General features: G+C 33.5%; 2 protein-coding genes across 13 annotated transcripts; both read right to left on the minus strand.

The window, feature by feature from the left end:
- Positions 1-1,992: 1,992 nt before the first annotated feature.
- On the minus strand, positions 1,993-12,066 carry LOC103500781 (histidine-containing phosphotransfer protein 4). Of its 3 annotated transcripts, none has more exons than XM_051079037.1 (8): positions 12,003-12,066; positions 8,786-8,848; positions 4,044-4,135; positions 3,636-3,766; positions 3,464-3,532; positions 3,200-3,271; positions 2,358-2,430; positions 1,993-2,233 (listed from the first exon to the last, which is right to left on the minus strand). In XM_051079037.1, the coding sequence occupies exons 3-8, from the start codon at positions 4,101-4,103 to the stop codon at positions 2,186-2,188; spliced, it is 453 nt and encodes a 150-aa protein (XP_050934994.1). In that variant the 5' UTR covers positions 4,104-4,135; positions 8,786-8,848; positions 12,003-12,066; the 3' UTR covers positions 1,993-2,185. The 3 variants fall into 3 exon arrangements, with proteins under 3 accessions (XP_050934994.1, XP_050934990.1, XP_050934991.1); XM_051079033.1 differs by lacking the exon at positions 12,003-12,066 and adding an exon at positions 9,823-9,897; XM_051079034.1 differs by lacking the exon at positions 12,003-12,066 and having other exon boundaries at positions 8,786-8,932.
- LOC103500780 (transcription factor MYBS3) lies at positions 3,636-19,568 on the minus strand. 10 transcript variants are annotated; one of them, XR_007815374.1, is made up of 10 exons: positions 19,022-19,566; positions 17,601-17,809; positions 16,793-17,361; positions 16,352-16,476; positions 15,066-15,392; positions 12,690-13,028; positions 12,003-12,194; positions 9,823-9,904; positions 8,786-8,848; positions 3,636-3,766 (listed from the first exon to the last, which is right to left on the minus strand). XR_007815374.1 is itself a non-coding variant. In XM_051079029.1 (4 exons), the coding sequence occupies exons 1-4, from the start codon at positions 19,326-19,328 to the stop codon at positions 16,472-16,474; spliced, it is 954 nt and encodes a 317-aa protein (XP_050934986.1). In that variant the 5' UTR covers positions 19,329-19,567; the 3' UTR covers positions 16,211-16,471. The 10 variants fall into 10 exon arrangements, 2 of the variants coding, with proteins under 2 accessions (XP_050934986.1, XP_016902851.1); XR_007815377.1 differs by having other exon boundaries at positions 8,786-9,370; XR_001764210.2 differs by adding an exon at positions 13,645-13,688 and having other exon boundaries at positions 8,786-9,904.
- Between the last annotated feature and the right edge of the window lie 1,867 nt (positions 19,569-21,435).

Here is a 21,435-nt window from a genome sequence, read left to right on the forward strand (position 1 = left end):
TTGAACTTAAGAACCTACAAAATGCGTGCAAGATGTAAAGAAATGAATTAGGAGGTGTACCAATTTGATTTTGAAATAAATAGTGGAAGTTTGGAACGTGCGAGATGTGTGCGAGATACGTGCGAGATACGTGCGAGATAAAGCATGAGGGCCTAAGAGAGTTACTAAACATGCAAAGAATAGCTGTAAATGGATTAGGAGGTGTACCAAGTTGATTTTGAAATAAATAGTGAAAGTTCGGAACGTGCGAGATACGTGCGAGATACGTGCGAGATAAAGCATGAGGGCCTAAGAGAGTTACTAAACATGCAAAGAATAGCTGTAAATGGATTAGGAGGTGTACCAAGTTGATTTTGAAATAAATAGTGAAAGTTCGGAACGTGCGAGATACGTGCGAGATACGTGCGAGATAAAGCATGAGGGCCTAAGAGAGTTACTAAACATGCAAAGAATAGCTCTAAATGGATTAGGAGGTGTACCAAGTTGATTTTGAAATAAATAGTGAAAGTTTGGAACGTGCGAGATACGTGCGAGATAGGTGCGAGATTAAAAAAAAAACGTGCGAGATAAAAAAAAAACCTTCATTCCTTCTATTCCTATTGCTTACTCCTCCTCTATTTGATCCAACTAAATCTAGTTCAATTCATTTTTCACTACCCATTGAACATTGAACTTTCTAAGAACCTAAAACCAAAATTTGACTAAACTAATTTACGGCAAATAAGTCCAATTCCAAAAACCAGACAATTACGGATGAAAATAGCACCAAATACCTTAACAAACATTTACTTACAGCAGATAAATTGAAAATCGGTTAGACATGAAACTCACCTAAATAAAACGCTCGAAGTTGATTGAATGGTCCGAATAGGAGCGACGAAATGCACTGGACAACGACCGACGAAGGGCAAGCGACGAAGGGCAAGCGACGAAGGGCAAACGACGATGGGCAAGCGACGATGGGCAAGTGACGATGGGCAAGCGACGATGGGCAAGTGACGATGGCCGGAGTAGGTTCAGGTGTTCTACACGAAAGAAAAAAGAAGGGAAAGGGAACGTACGCGAAAGAGAAGGAATCGATGGTGGAGAGAAGGGAAAGCAACGTGGAAGAGGGAAATTTAAGGAAGGGCATTTTTGTCTATTCACACCCAAATTGTCCTAAAAGTCTTTCTTCTGAAAACTTGTCCCAAAATTCATTTAAATCTCTTTTTTTAACCTATTTTTGGCAATTTCCCATTATTTTACTTTCTTATTTTTCTAAATTATATTTAATCACAATTTTCAACGTCAAATAAATAAATAAAATTTTCAACTTTTTAGTAGTTTCTTGCTACTCTAAATGTGACAATTATGCAAACGTTTCCAATCTTCCTACCTTACAAATTCATCTAATTAATTTTGTTATTAGATATAACTTATATACACTAATAGGTATGATACATGTATTTTACTTCTTTCATTGTCTTCCTCTCCTGTTCTTGTGATTTTTCATTCTTTCAAATTTTATAGCATTTATCACGTGTGTGTATATATGGTTTCACCCTTGTCAATCCCACTTTATAAACAACCATAAATATGTATAATTTCATTTTCTGTTTTAACTTTTGTTGTTAGAGGTAAATAATAACGAAAAATGACATGTTGTGTATCATCCATTGTAAATATTTGCTATGGAACATTATTATAGACGGTTCAAAATACGAACTTTTAATGAAAATCAAGTTGAGAATAGTTTGATTGCACTGTACATTTTTTTTTGGCATATATATATATATATATATATATATATATATATATATATATATTAAGTTTTGAGGCGTTCAAATCTTAGTCTACATTGTTTAACGGCACTGTCTACATTTTTTTTGGTAATATGAAAAGTTGAGTCAGGCTTTGGGCCTTTTGAATTTAGACGGCCCAAAGTAAACAATTGGGCCAAGAATGGATATGTTAAGTTAAAGATCAGAAGGCCCAAACAACGGTCACAAAGGATCCAAAACTTCAATTGAAATTGCATTCATGAACCCAAAAAAGAAAAAAAACAAAAAACAAAAAACAAAAGCAACCTATAAGCCCCACAGGCTGCTCCAATCCACAACTGGAGCCTACATAATTTAGAGAAACATAAAGATCTCCAATCACATCCTCCCACATAAGCTTTGTCGTCCATTTGTCATCCACATGATTACTTGGGCCGACAGGCAGATTCAATGGGCCCAGCCTGTCTTGCGAGCTGTGATTAGACCACAAAACTTAGATGTTACCATAGCTTACAGAAAATAGATTATATTATATCTATATTGGAATGAAAAAGTAACAAAGGAAACCAAAGAATGGAGCTGAGCTTTTATAAGAACCTGAAAATAGGCTTCAAGCTTCTTTCTCAGAGTTGTATATTCTTTCTTCAGTTGTTGGAATGTTCTCATACATCTGTTTTCATAAAAAGGAAAAAAAAACGTTACTAAACAAACTAGCAAGTATACCCCTGCCCTGCCCCAAAAGGAGATATTTGTTTTTGGTAAATAGTTAACCAATGATAATAAAATAGTTGATACTACAAACTCTTTAAACCCTTAAAAAGTGTTTGGAAGCGGAAAACAAAAATTGTCTCAATTAGCACCAAGGGAACTCGGGACTTTCAACCCAAACAAGTTGACTACATATACCTTCGAGAATTACATTTGTTTTTAAATAACCCCTTTTAAAAAGTTTGGAAATGGAAAATTTGTCAAAATCACTTTTTAAGAAAATTTTGAAAACAAAGCTTACTTTTTATAGTGATAAGCAGATTTTTAATGGAAAACTTTAAGGAAAATCTCTTTAATTAGTATAAGACAACATCAACAGTGATGAACAGTATAGTGACCCAACTGAACAAGTTGGAAAAAGTTGGTTGCTTTTTCTTCATGTAACAAAAGTGACCATGAGATGTAAACGATAATAATAATATGTTATTGTTTTCCTTCCTACTGTCATTATTTGCATTGCATGCATGCAAATACTGAACCATACATCTCAAGCCCATTTACTTTCTACTATACTTGTTAATTTAAAAACTGATATATATATTTCCAAGAAAATGAAAATATAGATATACTTAAAATGGAGGAGCAGGGAAAGGGATCAAATTCATGTTCGATCAATCTCAGCCGTCCACGTTGAAGGAATAAGAAGAAAGATATGTATGATAGATATTTACCCTTCTCCACTTCCTGCCTTGCAATATTCCCTCAACTGTGTGCACTCAGCTTTCACCTTTTTGGCTCCAATACTGCACCCATTACAAAAAGAACATGAATGTTGTTTCAACAGGAAGATTTCTTTGGCTATATTTAATTAGTGCCATCAGAGTATATACTCCGATCCATGGCCACCTCACCCTCTCTCTTTCACATTTTTAAATTTTTTAAAGACTTTTATGTTTAATTGTTAAAATTTTGCCAGTTCAAAATATATGGGTTACCTTGAGCTACTTCCTTTAAACTGGTGCATAAGGGCATCCAACTTATTGAAGTCCAGAGGGCTCTTTTGTCTGCATTTGATATGAAAATTTTGGAGATTAATTCACAAAAAGACTTTCTTAGTGAAAGTTTGGAAAACAGCAAAAGAAAATAAGAAATCGAAAAGAAGCATACAGTGCTTGCTCTATGCTAAGAATCAGTCTGGATGAGTCTCTGTAGTACAATGTAACAATTTCCTCCACAAAGTTTGGGTTAGCATCATCTTGCAGTTCCTCTAACTGCACAAACTGTTCATCAAGAAATCCCTGACAAATGGCCAGCCATAATTTGATGTCAAAACGAAGCATTTGATAATACACTTAACACGCTAAACTGAAAAGATCACTAATAGCCAGCCAAGTATATAGTCTTTTTACACTTCTCTTCGAGTTCACATATGAACAAAAGCATACAGGCTATATAACAAATGAAATCGAAGGGAATGTCATTCATTGTAGGAACTAAAACTTAATTAACATTTCCTAACTATGAGATATGTTGTTAAATTAATAATCTTTAAGGTGGTGAACCTCATTTAGTTACCTGATCAAAAAGGGACTGCCTAATGTTAGCAAGCTGCCTACGCAACTGTGTTTTCTCCATTTGAGGAAATGAAAATGACTCCAAAAATAGAACTTTTATGAGGTTGAAACAAAGAAAAGAAAAGAAATAGTTAGAGGTGGTTAAGCTATACTCCTAAGAAAGGGTTGGAAGGGAGAGTTTATATAATAAAGGAAAAGTGAGATGGAATAGGTGTGTGAAAAGGGAACAGAAGATCATGACAATGCAAGGTATGTGATTAGTGGACCAGACTGCTTTGGAAAAGAGAGTGAAATAACAAGGGAACTTGTCGAGCATCCAATTTAAATTATAAGGCTTAAAGGTATAAATCTCGGCTATATGATTCTTCACATAAATACAAACAAAATAATAATAATAATAATACTATGTGAAATATAAATACGATAATGTCACAAATCTATATATATAATAATAATATTTGATCTATATGCAGCTTTCTAGCCTGTATGCAGATTCTACTCGAACACTCGAAAAGTTCACATTTTTCTTTAGAATTATGCTGTTGCTATACATCTTGTTAAAAATCACTAGTGGTAGTACTCTATAATGTTTCTACACACTACAGTATTTTGGCATTGATATACTTCTTGGTATCAAAACTTTCAAAAATTATATATAAAGTATTTTCGCCATTCTTACTTTTATATATGCTAATATTTATATATAATTATAAATATCTTTAATTATTTAGAACATACCGTGTACTTTTCACATTGAAATTAGTGATTTCCAAAAACAATATTATGAAATATGAATCTACTCGAGTAGTAACGAGGCTATATAGATTGAAGTGTATTTTTATATTCTAAAAGCAAATTATAATGATCCATAAAAACTTATGACGTAATACATGGACAAATTCTTTGGTAAGGCAATTAAATCTTCTTCCTTTTGAGCTCCAAACCTGAAGGCCACCCCTTGTGTGAAGGGTGCTAGGTTTGCCAAAAGCAGCTTAGCACAAAAAATAGGTAAAAAAGAAAGAAAAGACAAGAAATTCTGCTTATCACTGTGGCCAATTCAATTTTGTCTTGGTATGGCCTTCTAATCATTGATTAGGATTTTTCTGACAGTGACCACAGGATTTTTAGGTGCCTAATTCCAATAAGAGAAGTCCTTTCTCTTCAAGAAATATTCTTGATGATGTTATAATGTCCCCTTATTTATGTGTATATTTGTTTGTATACGCAGTTTAATTTCACCGTTAAGTTATCAGAAAGACATATTTGTGTGTTGATAAGATGAAGTATACTTGAGAATCAATGACAATAAGTATTGCAATAATACTTAAATCTCATTAAAAATGTTTTCTTAATGAAGGATATATATGAGAAAACTAACATTTAAAATAGAGTCAGCAAAGCTACTGTAATGAATTTAAAAAAGTATTAAGTACCAAAACAAAATTATTAAATAATCTAGATTTGATGTAAAGAGATACATCAAATTCTATTTTACTTTTTCTATATCCTTGCTTATATAATAAGCTTGATAGAGAGAAGCTGTCTATGAAACAACCGCACTACTTGTAACAGAAATATAACCAGAGTAATTTGGCGGCAAATAAAGAATGATTAAATTGGTACTTGGATGTTTTTCTTTTCCTTATAAGCTAACTTTTATGTACTTTTCCATAAACAGCATTGAAAAGGAAATTCCTAACATTCATGGATGCCTAAATTTGTTCTTATTTCTACTGTTCATAACTCAATTACGTTTCCTTTAAAATCTTTCTCGAAGTTAAAAAATTATTATACAAAAAACTCAACTCACAACTGGAGACAACCCCCCATCCAAAAAAAAATTGCTCAAAACAAAATCTGTCCTGTTCCCAAGCACCTAAATAATAATATAAAGTTTATTTGCATTCGTACTAGCTAGACAAAGAATTTATCCCAATCCCAAGTGTCCATTCCATATATGCACCACCAATTTGATATATAAATAAAAAAATCACATCACTCATGCTATTCCAATCTAAAATTCGACTTTTCCTAAGATATTTTCTACCTAAGGTAAGAAGAACATGAATCATTTCACTTTGTTTAATTTACTCTATTTGGCCAATCATTTCTCTCCTTCTGTCATCTTTCCAAAATGAACCTATCCAACCGAAGGAAATGAGTATGACATATTCTGTGGTGTGGTGGAGAGAAATATCAAATCAAAGAACAGTTTACATTCCAGATTTTAGCAAAAATAGTTCTACAGTAGAGGTACTGCTCCTTACCTTAGATTAGAAATTCAAATCTCTACCATATTCATTAGAGAAGAGTTCAGTTTTTTTTTTATATCCAAGAATGTTCGGACCAACTTACGCGCACGATCTCTCAAAACAACCCAACTATTTGACCTCACAACATTTGAATTTCAAGAAAACTAATGAAAAATTAATTACTAGGTACATGACCATTATAGATTGAATCCTAAACCTCTTAATCATTTATTGAAACCATGTCTCTTTTTTAACACTAGATCAACCGTAACCATGGTTTTTAAATGAAGTAAAGTAAGTAATAAAAATATACATATTTATATTATGTGATGGTTCCATATACACGATAATTTTTTTTAGACAAGAAGACAAGCTTCTATATTATTAATAATTATCTCAAAGTACAAGAGAGATAATACGATGAGAATAATAGAAAAGCCTAGAAACTGAGGAGAGAGAGATGCACCCAGACATCCCAACTAGGTTGACACCTCCGTACACTAATAATAATAATCTAATTTAATATGAAAACAACAATCAATTTACAAAAGTGCACTTTACATTTCTATAAGTGATGGTCATACAAATAAAAACATAATTCAACAAGAAAAGACATAAACATTCATAAATTTATTTTGAAGTTGTAGATATAAACCCTAATCTTTAACCCACATTATGTTTATACATAGTTTGGCTCTGTTTTAGTTGTCAACATTTATATATCTCAATGATGATCGGAAGAAACTCATTTTGTTTAAGGTTGAAGTTTTGAATTCTCAAACCCACGTAAGCTCTATTTTAATTCTTATTATTTTCATATTTAAATTTTTATTAGATTATGTTTTTAATTCAACAATTACACGAGGAGAACGGAGCCATTAATCATTTTAATGACAATTAGTATCATTTTCCACCAAACTAAGTTTTGTGAATTGGTTTTTCCTTTTTCTTTTTTCGCTTACCGATGAACAGAGGTTTACCTAAACAAATACAGAGCGTTAGATGTTGTCGCTGTGTATTTTGGGTTTTAAAACGAATAAGATTTTCAATTTTTAAAAGTTAAAAATAAAATTAAGAAATAAAATAGCTTTTTTTTTTTAAAACTGTAACGTTATAAACTCCTATCTATAGATCAGTTATAGATTTGAAGTTCTATTATATTTTGTAAATATTTCGGTTCATTTTACAATATCTAAAAATGCTTCAATACAAAAACAATTCGAGATAGATCCTATAGTAACTAGACTTTTATTAGTGATATAGTTTATCATTGATGGACTACAAAAGCTTTGTAATATTGTAAATTCATTAGTATATACTATATTTACAATTCCCCATGATGTTTTTTCTTTTCCTTTTTTTATTTTATTTTTGTGATTTACCAAAAAACAACAAACAAGAATTACAATAACATAAGCAAATCTATGGTTTTATTTTTTTATATAAAAAATAATTAAAAGTTATACACTTGTCACTTATATATAAAAATATTGAAATGTATAACCAAAACAAGCATAATTCAATTGACACTCAAAACGTGTTGGCGATCTAAGTTCGAATTCCCTATTTTAAGTTATAAAAATATTTAATAATTATTTAAAAGTTTAATTTTCTGTTTGCCTTCCCATTCGTATAAAACCTATTTTAATTGATTTATAATATACAACATTAATAGACCTTAAACTTTTAATGTTTTGTTTAATAGTCTTAGCCTTCAGAAGTATCAACTAAATAAAAAATAATAATAATAAAAAAAAAAAACTTGTAAACACAGATATCAGACTTAAAATATTTGTAAATATAATATAATGCAATATCATAGAATTTACATTTAATTTTTAAAAGCTAATTGGTTCACCGTATAATTGATATGAGTCTAAGTGTTAAACAAAATTAGATAGGCTAAAAATTTTCTTTTATACTTGTAATTATTTATAAATGTTACTGTACATTTATCGTCTTTTAAATGTTCTATCCAGTACAATTAAAAAAAAAATTAATAGACACAAAACAGAATATTTAAGACTAACCTACGAGATAATTTCTTAAAGTTAAAAGAACCTAATAAAAGCACCTTTTAAAGTAACTTGAAAAAACAAGGCGTAAACTAATTAAACTTGTATTTTGACCGGAGAGTGTCACTCGGAGAGAGACTCCACCGGAACTCTAGATACTTTAGCAATAATAATGAAGCCACCATTACCAAAAATCATCAATAGTTTCTTATAAGTTCGTTTTTTTTATCAGCAAATTTTCCCTTTAAGTTTTGACATCAAAGTTTAAATTCGAATATTTATAATTAATTAGGCTACAGAAGCTCAAACTTAAGACACCTTTCAAGCTTTCCAAACTCTTACTAATAAAAGCCAGGACCCAAATTATGGATTTGGCTCACCATTTCTTAAAGAGACACATAGTTAATCAGCATATATTTTATCTAGATAAAATTTTAGTCTTCTAAATTATAATAATTTGATAAGAGGATAAATACCTTGATAATTCCATCAACTATGGCACATGTTGATTGAGAGTGATAAATCCCTGCCTTATATACCTGGGAAAAAAAAAAAGAAAAAAGAAGAAAACAGACCCAGAAGAAATCTACTTAATGCAACTTTTTAAAATAATGAAATTAAACTTATTTACGTCAACTCGACTTTAATGGACTATTTGCGTGGACTTAAATGGTCTGGTTGGGTGGTTTTCATATTAATATGGGGAGCTGACAATACCTTTATCCATCTAAAATTAGGCTAAACCAGTCTAGACAGAATCATATAAAGTTTAAGATGCTTCAAATTAATAATCCGTAGGGAGTAAACTCAGAACCCTGCCAAGTCTTTAGTCTTTAGCCTTTAGTACCTATGTCCTGCAAATGTTAATTAGCATATTTATCTTATTAATTACCAATTCACTGTATCTCTTATAAGCCTCCATATATATAGTCCGTACTCAAAATAGCTCTTCTCTCTCTATCTCTCTCTCCATCCCTCTATATGCTATTCATGATACATACAATGTTAAGTGTCAAGATATGCTCTTTGCAGTCACAATCAAAAAGCCAATAGTTCAATCCCTGAAAAAGGGAAAAAATTTGGCAATGTTGCTTTCCGTAGTAAAAGAAATATATATTAGAAAAAAAATGACGTAACAACCGAGCTTAGGCTGCACAAGAGATGAGTGCAACAAAAAATGCACCCAAGTTTTTTTTTCAATATACAGCTCATTCAATTAATTTCATTCCCACAATAACAACCTAACGAAGCAGAGAAATAGAACCCGTCCATCCCAAACAAGCTTCGTGGATAATACTTTTATCACTTTATTTGATCTTTTAATTTAAGATTGATTGGGGAAAAAAATAAAAAAAGAGAGAATTAGTAGAATGAAAAGGATTTATGGAAAAGTTAAGAGATGGTGAGTGGAGAATAAATAATATGGGTCGAGGAGCAAGCATCAGCATGAAGGCGAGAATCAATAAGTTGAGCAAAATGGAGAAATGATCCCTAAAGGCAGAAGAAATCCCACCAATGATTGACATAAGAAGCTGAGTACAATCAATCGCAGGCAATGGTCCTTGTCATTTCTTTTAACTCTTTCATTCTCTCACCTGTATTTTTAGACAGATGTAATGTTAAAAAGTGGAAAATGTCAAGTGTTCAGGGGAAGAGATTCCACAACTTTACATTCCTCTGCCATACATATCATATACTAAGTGAAATGAGAAATGCATATATAGCAAAAAGGTGTTTTTATGCACTGCTCTCTCCCAGCTGACCTCTCTATCTATCTCTCAAATGCTTCGTCACATCAAATGCTTTGTTAAAAGAGTTAACAGGAAAAAGCTAGCCATATATGTGGGTGAGGTGTGGTGGGTGAAGTGGGATTAGAATAACCCCCATCTGTTTTATATTTATATATTTCCTTTTTTCGTGGCATAGATTGTGATTCTCCTTTTCTATCACTGTCCCTCCAATGTCGATAAGAATCCCACCCTGGACAATCATCAATCTCTTCCTTGTATTGTCAATCCTTGCGGTTGCTTATTCAAATTGTTATGAAAAGGGTTTAAAAAGTATCACAATGCTCACACAAATCTCTGTAACTATCTAGGTTCTCAGTTCTATGTCAAATGTTTTGAAAAGATTTAGTCCTAGTGAAAAAAGGAATAAGGAGAAATCGTAAAAATACTCCTTATAAAATTCTTTCCATTTAAAAAAAAATAATGAAAAGCCAGGCAACACAAAATGGTGAAAAAAAAAAGTCATATAATAAAAGGCTAACTAAAAAAATTACAGAAAAAGGCTCCAGAGAGATGAAAGAATAATCAGAAGAGATGGACGACAATCACTATCTTTAGTTACAAACAAATTACAAATACCTAAAGCGAAGCATTGAGCCTAAGGGTCTGGGCATAACTTTAACTCCTCCTAAAACTCTCCACACTTTTAAAATCTATCCTATTTGCTAAAAATTCAAAAGACTAAAACAAGGCACACACTACGGAGCTACCCCTATTATAGAAGGGAGGATGAAACAACACCCAACTTCGTCCAAACAAGACCTCTTATGCACTCCAAAAGCCTACAAAATATTGTCTCAAATCATACTTGCAGACACTCCTACAGAACATGCTCTCTAGATTCTCTACGGTACTCCTACAAATGTTGCATCACTATGACTCCTGAAAAAAAAAACAAAGAAATAGTAATAGTAAAAAGAACTTCAAATAAGATTGATGGTGTTAAATCCTCCATCATTCAAACCCATCAGACGAAGAAACGAACCTTCCTAAAGAGTCTCGCCTCCCAAATAGAGGAAAACAAAAAAGGAGGTGAGACCCATATAATAGAGAAAATGAGCTACAGGAGAACACCCCCATGAGGCTTAAGGTCAGTAGACAAGTATTCCTAATTCCAGTTAGAAACATAAATCAGCATTCAAAAGAGAGATCAAAGACTGTCAATCAGACAGAAGCTGCCGAGATGGAAATAGAAATTGTTGGTGGGGAAGATTAGAAGTCAAGAAAATTTCTAGTACTACATGAATATTACACTTCTTGTGTTCACATTTCTCTTCATAAATATTAGTAGACCTAAAGTTAATGTCATTGAACCATGTGCCACATAATAAATAGAGGGAGTATGGAAACTACATAGTACTAGTTATTTTCCCTCCAAGCAAATTTCAAGAGGGAAAATTCAAAATTGATATCTTACACCGCACTCAAACAACACTAAACTAATGTTTTCTCACAATAAAATAATTAATTAAAATTGTATCGAAACCCAGAAAAAAAAGTTAGAAACCATCCAATTTCATATATCCAACCGAAAAAGAAAAAATTAAAATCTCTACTATCGATCAAAAAGTTAAAAGTTCAAATCTCTCACACAACTATAAGTTGTTGAACTAAAATAAATAAATTATTTAAAAGAATTAGAAACATCAAGATCAAGCTTACATCAACCATACGACAAGAAAGGAACAAATATAATTTTAAAATCTGGCTTTGATGCCATCGTCCATATTAAAGAAAGCATAAACATTGCCACCTAAGAGGATTAGTTGCTTAATGGGCCTTCTCAAGAGAGCAAGAGCAGATGTAACGAACAATAGAATCGCATTGTACCTTTCCTAATCGAGAATGTGTTCATTGAGAATAATCCAAACTTATGCGTGTTGGTTGCAATCATATAGAAGCTTACCTTTAAGGTTGCTTTCTCAGTGAGCTTTACGCAGATATTCCTTCTTTTGCAGCATCAATTCTGTTCATCCTCATAAGAATCCGTTCCTTGGAAATATGAAATTATTGAAAGCAGCATTCTCCACTATGTGTAGCTTTTGCTCCATTCGCCTAAGTGTTATCCAAATAATCCCATCCGAGTCCTCGTAGTAACCTAAAACAGAAAGAATCTAAGTACTACACATTCATCGAGTTGATCCAAAGTTGGCCAAAAAATTTTACACCCAATAACTTGAAACTATGATGTAGCGTCACGTGTAGATTGATTAGCTACACACGTCCAATTGCATACATGTTCTGAATGAAACTGAATGATACTTTGTATTGTAAAAAGTTTGCTAATTATTTATTGACGCAACAAACTCAGTTTCTTAAAATGAAATAATGAAAAGAAACATATAACTCTAGCGAAGAAAAAAGATTAATTAATTTGCAGCTTTCAATTGGGTTTTCTAATGTGAAGAAAACTTGGTTATGGTTGATGCATAATTGCAAGCAAAAATTGTTTACAAGGTTGGAACTAGGTGCGTAGAGAAATACATAGGAAGTCTCTCTAACAAACTAGAATAGATATGGTAAAGGAGCTGCAGAGTTTGTACAATAATTTAACTACAGCCCAATTCTATGTCCAGTTTCTAGAAAAGATCACCATGCTTCTGGGGTCTGCCCAGCCATCCTTTATTTGGCGCTCCTTCATTTGGTGCTTTAGGTCAATCACAATAACTGGAGATGTTGTCACCACTGAAATGACTGGCTACCTTGCGGATTTGATTTGCAGCATGTTGTGCTGGAGAAATGGCATCGTGAGTTCCACCAAAAACCAACTTCCTGCATCGCCTCCTTAGTATGCTGCACACCATCTTTGTCATCATTAGACTAGACACCCCATACTCAATCACTGGCCAGAATCAAACACTCATCTACTTTAGTCCTTGACATAAACGTAACCTCGGCTTCGATATAATCCATGGTTTTAACTAATGATCACCTGATGCAGAAACATACTCGAAATTAGAACAGTATGGAGTGGAGTAGCTAAAATAAAAGGAGGTAATTCCAAAATTAGATAATGGTGACAGAAACTAAATGAGTCAAGGAAGACTAGCTTAGTGAACAATGATTTTGTTAAACAAGAACATAACCTCGAACTAATTATAATCGTAATAAAACTTGGAATCACAGGGCAACATAGCATATTTCTTCCCAGCTAGTATAAATGTTCTTTATCAGAAGCTTGCAAAACTTGCTCGATGATAACTAGAATCATTATTAACTTGACTCTTCAAAGTAATGAGTGTCAGGAAATCAATAGAACCATAACTAGTTATAATTAGATAGCATAATATGATGCTATGGGTCAGAAACAACTTATTGCTCTGGTCATAATCAGCCCTCCTTTCGACCCTAGGGCAGCCAACAAACAAAATTCTCGCTTTTCCCTTGCAAGTCTATCATATTCATCTAGCCTACTGATATGCATCAGAAAGTGGAAAATACGAGAGCCTTAATATTAGCTAAAAAGATTGGGCAAATTTGTGCACCCAAATCATACATATGACTGGTCTTTACTTAATTTGAATACAAAGATTACAAAGCATACATACTTAAAACAAGGCACAACAGCAATAAAGCGTCTGACAACCATAATCTGCAATAGGACACAAAATCAAGAATCTTCATGGTTTAGTAACTACACAATCAACAACAGATATAACCAGTTTGTATACAATTCAATCCTTCCAAAGCTTCAGATATTACTCTCACCTACCAATTTCAGAAATGAGCCTATAACTCAATTGCACAAGAGATTGTCAAGGATAGAAAACACATGTCAACAGATTTATACAAAATAAAACACATCGTAAAGGGTAAACACAACGATCCCTACAAAGGCATCATCAGCATCCATAATCTAGAATCTGACTGCAACATCTTATCCATTCCTCAGAAGAGACAATGGGAGAACTAAAAGACTGATGATTAATGATTTACTGCATATGGTCTCGCATAATTGAAATTTTTATCTAACAATGAAGTCAAATTATTAAAGCGTGGCCAACTATAACATTTCAGAAACATAAAACAGAACAGATAAAGAATTATAATTGAACTTTGTGGTCAGCCGTCAAGTGCTGGTTTGACTCCGACAACAAAGCAATGCTCGAGTCACCATGGTTGGCAACAATTATCTGGCAAGCTGAGAGAAGAACCAAACCTGTAGATCTAACGGAGTAGAAGGCATCATCAAACCTCCCATGAGACTTTCTAAATGCCATTTCCCGCTGCCCATTCTGACAAATGTCAGAACCCCTCTAATCCACTCTTTTTCTAATAATTCATGGAAGTTCATTGAACAATGCGTACTCACCCAAAACCATCATTAAAAAATAGATCGATCATATATTTAGCAATCATATGCCCAAACTCCATATCAAATATATGGATAAATCAAAGGAAGCATAGCTCAACAGTACTTGATATGATCTTCTATCCTTGAGGCGGGAGGTATGATCCCCAACCCACAGTTGTTGTACCCAAAATATATGTATATGTGTGTGTGTATATGGATGCTCCAAACTAGGTTTCTAATTGGAACCCCCTTCCTAAACTCACCAACAAAATACATCATTTATACTTTGTATTTAAACGGTATCAAAGCAGGAATGGCCACAGGTTAGAACAATGCTATCTTTCATTGGGAACAGCTTCAATGCATAAAGAATGAGTGTAATTATTTTAATTGAAGTAGAACCAAGGTGAAAACCATCTTTAAATGGTTTGGCAACGTCTCCTCGTCATTAGCCAAACTAAGGAATGGGAAAAAAGAGTATCTCCTCTTCTAAGGATCTTATTTCATGGTCAACAAACAATAATACAATTTGAAATTTTCTGATATGAAGGGAAGCCCCTTAAATACTCATAAAGTAATGAATCTGTGTTAACTCATTGTGATCAACCGCCTCAAAAGACGTTGTATTATTGAGTTAATCTGGGTTAAGTCATTATAGATAACCAAAAGACGTACCTAAAACCTCCGTCCCCATCAAGCCAGCCAAAATAATGAACCAGCTGAGAATCTTCCTCCACCAACCCATCATCTTTCCATCCAACTGGAAATATAACCATATGGTGATGCCATCTTCAATTGCAGTTCTACGATCCTCATCTAATCCAGAACCCCACAAAAACTCAAGATTACCACGTCCATTGTCCAATGCACTCATCGATCCCCCGTCATTGCTACAAGGGTCGTCGGCCTTTTGGTGTAGACGTCGTCGTCTGTTAAGGATTCACTGGAGTTTTGGTGATAAACACTTGACTTTGGAAAGGAACGAAATCACCCATCATAAAACTGAAACGACACGACTTATAAAGATAAGTTAGGGTAAGTAAAAGGGATATAATTATGAAGGAGTTTTTGCTGCATCTACACGTGGTAGAAGGGAGAACAAACATGGCAATCTCCACGACGTTGCATAACCAAAGGTTGGAACATAATCAGAATCAATTCAAGACTAAAGCCATCCAAACATCCTATGTCATTACAACATATCGTCCGCAAAATCATGCATTTTTCTCTGAATCAAAATCTAGCTATATGTGGCGTGGCTTCTAGTTTTTTGGTAAAACCTGGCTAGATAAAGCAAATACTCAGAGGAAAACACTAACCGATTTATTAAATCAAAATGCTTGATTAAAAACAAAAATTAAGATGAAACAATATGTGTAGAATCAAGGAAAACTTGGCTTTCATAAGCAACTGCCGCCTTTATGTAAGGAGGTACCAGCATAGAGTACAAGTGGCAGGTGGTGTGCTTGTTTGAGGGTCGCTTTAGGTCTAATTTCTAATGTTAACCATGGCAAGTTTCGTGGCTTTTAAATGAAAAAGGTAATGAAAAATCTTACTAAAGAATAAAATCTTCCTATCCTCAACTACCAACATATTGAACTAAAAAAGAGTTCGTTCTCTACCAAAATGTTGAACTGAAAAAGAATTATTCATCATGCTCTATCGAGGACTTAACTGTAAAAAGTTAAATCCAGAAAGAAGTAGACGGTTTAGATTTCAGCACTTGAATATTCTTTTGACTTTTGTTAAAAGAAAAAAGTAAAATCGTCATTCCTTGCCATTTTTACTATTAAAAAGCATAAAAACCAGTGGGGTCCATATTTGTAGGAAATTAGATTCTGTTATTCCAGTGTTCCTTATTCAATATTCATTCAAGTCCAAATGTTCATACATGGGGCACAAGGGGTGTCTGGACAAAAACAGTTGATCCCAAATTGATTTAACAAAGAAATGAACCTAACCCCTTTTCTGGTTATTGAAGGATAGCTTCAGCAAGGCTGCAGGAACTGCAATCTTTCCCCTCCTGTCGTTGCCTGGGTGAAGATTGTAGCTAGTTCAACTGAGTCAGCTTCGTTTGTGTTTCAACCTGCCAGGAAATGGAACGAGAAAAACCCAAAAAAGAAGGAAATCACCAATCAATTCATTGGTTATAACTTATAAGCAGATCGCGGTAACACACTAGACAGGTGTACTAAAACCTAAAAGAGGTACAAAAAGTTATCTACAAAATCAATTTAGGATCTGCTGATTAACATATTTATTACAGTATCTACCTGTTTACAATTACAAAGAATAAATATACTTAAAAAGAACTTTCACTAGCCTACTTTATATCAATAAAAAACAAACCACGCTACAGACTTTCTAAGAAGAAAAAAACTAGTTTAAGGGTGTAATTTTACAAGAAAAGCTCATGATGCATGAAAACTGGTCCCTTCTTGATTCAATGAGCTTAGATTGTATCAGTATCGTCCTTGATTAACTCTGAACGACTGACTGGAGCATTTGGGTGGAATGCTGACTGTCTTGAGCGCTCACCTATCAATTTCAAGGACAAAGGTGAAGGCTCTCTGCGCTCTCTTTCATGCTCTCGCAGAGTGAGTTGAGACATGCCAACTAGTTCATCAACATTGACTGGCTCCTTTGGCACAACTGGAATTGGCTTTAGGACCTTATGATGACAAGTTTCTACAACATTTTCTTCTTCCATTGGGAATGAACTTGGTGCCCAAATAGGGAAAGGTAGAGGCATATAAGCCGGGATGAATCCTGGTATCACAGGGGGAAAACCAGCAACTTCCATCTTAGGTGCATCGAGTTCTTTTCCATTTTCTTCTACTGTAGTTTCCATCATATGGAACTCAGAGTTAAGTGAGAGATTTAGTGAAGGTTGTGAACTTGAGTTTTCTGTTTCTTTTGTCTGAGAAGCATGTAAAATCTCATCTTCTGGCACAGGGAGCGGATCAGTTGCCTGAGACGTGAAATGAAGAAACTCAAAACCTAATGAAATAAAAATAATGCCAGGGTAGCAGAGAAGGGACATGTTTCATGGTCATCGATACCCATATGCATTATGACCATACAAACGTGACAAGAAAAATTAAATAGATGCTAACACAGAAATTTCAACAGAGATGCACGGCTGACATTAGCTTGAGGGGAGAAGGGGGACACAAATAATAAACTAGCATGCAAGAGTTCAAGACAAACCATTTCAGGAACCATGTCAAAAAGGCTCGATCTCCGCTTTCTTCTTGTTGCATTACTCTGTCGTATGAAATACTTCTGAGCATGGCTTGCCACCTGGGTTGGAGTTCTTGTAATAACAAAATTCCGAGAAATCCCACGCCAGTCTCCTTTCCCCAGTTTCTGAAGACCAACTAAGAACAATCGATGCTCCTCCTCTGTCCATGGAACACCTGAAAACAAAGTTTTAAGTATCAAACAACAGCAATATAATACCTGGTCCAATTATTAGAACTCCAATGCTTGTAGACTAAATAATACAGGTCTGACTTTCAGGCCTTTGGTGAGTTCCACAAATGTTGATTGATGGAAAAGAAAGTTGACAATCAAGGGGGTCAAACGTTCCATGATAAAAACTAAAACAGAGAATTGTACCTACCAAATTATAATAGGCTGTAACAATCGCCAAGCTTAGCCTATTACAGTCACAGCTAAGCTAATCAAACACTAGCCACAAACAAAATAATGCTAACTAAATACATACTCCTCGACCACCCAGCCATGTCGCATACCAGAGAGTAATTGCATGGCCCAAAGAGAACTCTACAAGTTTCTAATACGACATAGCTCGCTCAAATAGAAATGAAACTTGTAAATATATCGGGCAATGCAATATTTACTACATAATGAAACCTTATGGAGTTTCCAACCCTCCAACCTCCTCTCAGACCTGTTGACTTACATGCAATGATTTTCAAGTGCCAATCTAAAGGCATTATTCCTCTCTTCAACCTTCCATAGCTTTCAATACAGTGACCATTAAAATTAAAATGGAATTAAGTCCAACCACAGCCATTTAGAGGAGAAAGAAGTTCCATATGGAAAAGCCAGCAGGTCATTACTTCTCGATGCAGACTTAGAAAGCACTAGTTCAGAATCTCTCAGAGAGGATTGATTAAAGGAAACGTTGAATAATTGAAAAGATATCTACTCCATCCACATTATCCACGAAGAAACTTGTGGCCAGAGACTTCACTCTTAACAGTTCCGGAAAGCAGTACAAGTCGTCGAATTGAGATTCTCAATGATTACAAGACACAAAATTCAGGTACCGGAATTCACAACAAAATGGAAAGAATGACGGAACCGATCAAAAGAAAAAAGAAATAAATGGCCAGGGAAAAGTCCGAAAGAAAACAGGAAAAAAAAACTGACGAAGACAAGAAAATCACCCAAGCGCGAAGCATTTATCAGAAGACAGCCATGAAATTCGTCAAAAATATACGACAACAGAAAAACCCCGACTAAGCTCTAGAACACGGACATCACGAAAATTAAATTGCCTAATCCGTATCACAGGGAAAACCAAACACGAATTCCTCTGAGAAACAAACATTTCAAAACCAAAACATAATGTTAGGATTCTGAAACTGTTCATCGTCTACCTTTCTTCCTTTCAGCCCGGCGATTAGCGGAGCAGGATGCATGGGCAGGATCATCGGATAAAAAGCCATCGGAATCATGAACGGGATCGGAGTTAGGAGAGTCGGGATTCGGAGAGGCGGCGGCGGAAGAAGAACTATGGTAATGTACAGAGAGGTTACCCATGCTGGCGCTTTTCTTGATGAAAGAGCCGTCGGTGAGCCTAACCCCAAAGAGCTTGACACCTGAGCCGCCGCCGCCGCCGCCGCGGGAGGGGCAGGTTCGGGAGTTATGGCCATTGTTGCTGCAGTGAGAGCAACGCCGAGTCATTGCGATCCGTGACCCGGCGAGTCAGGCCACCGAGTTAGTGAAGAGAGCACAAATGAGAGATGGGTTGAGAAATGAAGAAGAATTAAAGAGAGAAAGAGAGGGTTTTATGATGAAAAAGAGAAATGGGAGGAAGTAACATTCGGGAAAAATCAAAGTTCTCTGTTCAATCGGGAGAGATTAGAGAAACGCGGGTGTTCGTTGCTAAGACTTTGTTGATATGACCATTTTATCCTTTCTTCAAGATAACGTATTTTTCTGGTCTCTCCCCCTCCTCCCTCCCCTATCCTTTATTGTTGTTATTATTATTATTATTATTATTATTGCTTAATCTCAATCTCCCTCTATCTCTCTATCTCATGCTCATCCATTTATTTTTAGTCTTACCTTTGCTTTATTTTATTCCCCTCCTCCTTAGCTTCTTTTCCTATTAACAAAAAAACAACATGAAAATTTTTAAAACATTATTTGGTTCATTTAAAAAAAAAATAACAAATATATATCAACTATTCTTATTATATACAAATACAATAATATAAACGTGATCACCAAAATCAGTCACATCACTTGACAACACTTATACTACAAACCCCTCCATTTCTATGTGAATCTTTGTAATATGATCCAACATTAGTTTCTTCACATTTCTCTTATCATATTATATGCAAACCAAGATGTAGTTTGTGAGCTACCTATAAATTAAAGGGGTGTACATTCTTACTCAATATGATCTCAAACTCTAGGTAGGGATGCTATTAATTTATATGTTTTTAAATTTATACCGTTCGGAATTACTATTATCAAATAAAATATTATAGTTTATTACTTGGTAAAATCTATAGCTTATCTATTTGATATCTTCATCCAAACAAAATAATAATAATAATAATAATTGATAAATATTATTTCACTAATAATATAATTTATATCTTCTAATCAATTGGTTCACCAAAGTTACTTGCTTTGGGAGGATGTAAAAGCTAGAGAATTGAGGGTAAAATAGGAAAAGAAGGACTAAAGTTACGTTACTATGTTTCTTGGTAGCTTAATATCTTTTAACAACTCATCCAAAGTTGGATAAATGAGTAAGTAACAGAACAAAATTTCACAAACATATTTCATTAATGAATTTGTTTGGAAGGATTTATTGACTTTAAGGTTCCTAATATCATCCAATTTAATTACAAGAAATTTATAAATACAAAATTATTTATGAATAATTAAATGACCCAAAATAAAATTAAATAACTAAATGACTCAAATCAAAATTTGATAACTGTTAAGTAGAGGTTTACTGCATATCCCATAATCATCCAACAAAAAAATTATATTTAAGCTGTTAAGTAGACATCAAAAAAACTATTATGATTATAATTCATAAATATTTGTTAGGTTTATCCTAAAATTTCATAAAGCAATAAACAATTTTTTAAATTAATAAATTATACAAATACTCGTGAACTTCTGTCTATTTAATTTTAAATATAATGAAGTTTTTGGAAATATACTTTATTTTCAACAAATAATTATCTATGGTCATCATATTAAGACATTTAGTAATTAATGTTTTGTGAATTATAATTAATATTCCATGAATATTAATGTTTTGCAAATTAATTACATATCTCTCCTTTATATATATGCTGTATGTCCTTTTCCACTCTCTTACCTCTAATAGTAACTCATGATGGAGTGTTTCAGCATTGATTTTTTTTTTGCTATTTCTTTCCTCGTGCCGGCAAAAGTGTGGTGACTTAGGATAAGGTTTTCTTTCTTTTTATATTTGTCATTGCTCTCAAGTAAAATAATTATTAATTAAGAAACAGATAATATAAGTTAAAGTGTAACATATTTTTGAATTATCTATGATATACAAATTAAAATTAATGTAAGTTTAAATGTTCTAGGTCACACTATTAATTTACCCTACATTGTTAGGTTAGCATTGAATATATTCTCTGCATATACTTAGAAATCATTATGAATAGCAAAAATTAAAAAGAAACTAATGAATTTTTCAATATTTTGTAATTAATTTTATTATTTTTCTATTTTTGAAAATACCTCTACTTTCTTTTTTACTTTTTTATTCATTTGAAAAGAATATTAT

The sequence above is a fragment of the Cucumis melo genome, chromosome 1, assembly GCF_025177605.1.
Source record: "Cucumis melo cultivar AY chromosome 1, USDA_Cmelo_AY_1.0, whole genome shotgun sequence".
NCBI lineage: Eukaryota > Viridiplantae > Streptophyta > Magnoliopsida > Cucurbitales > Cucurbitaceae > Cucumis > Cucumis melo.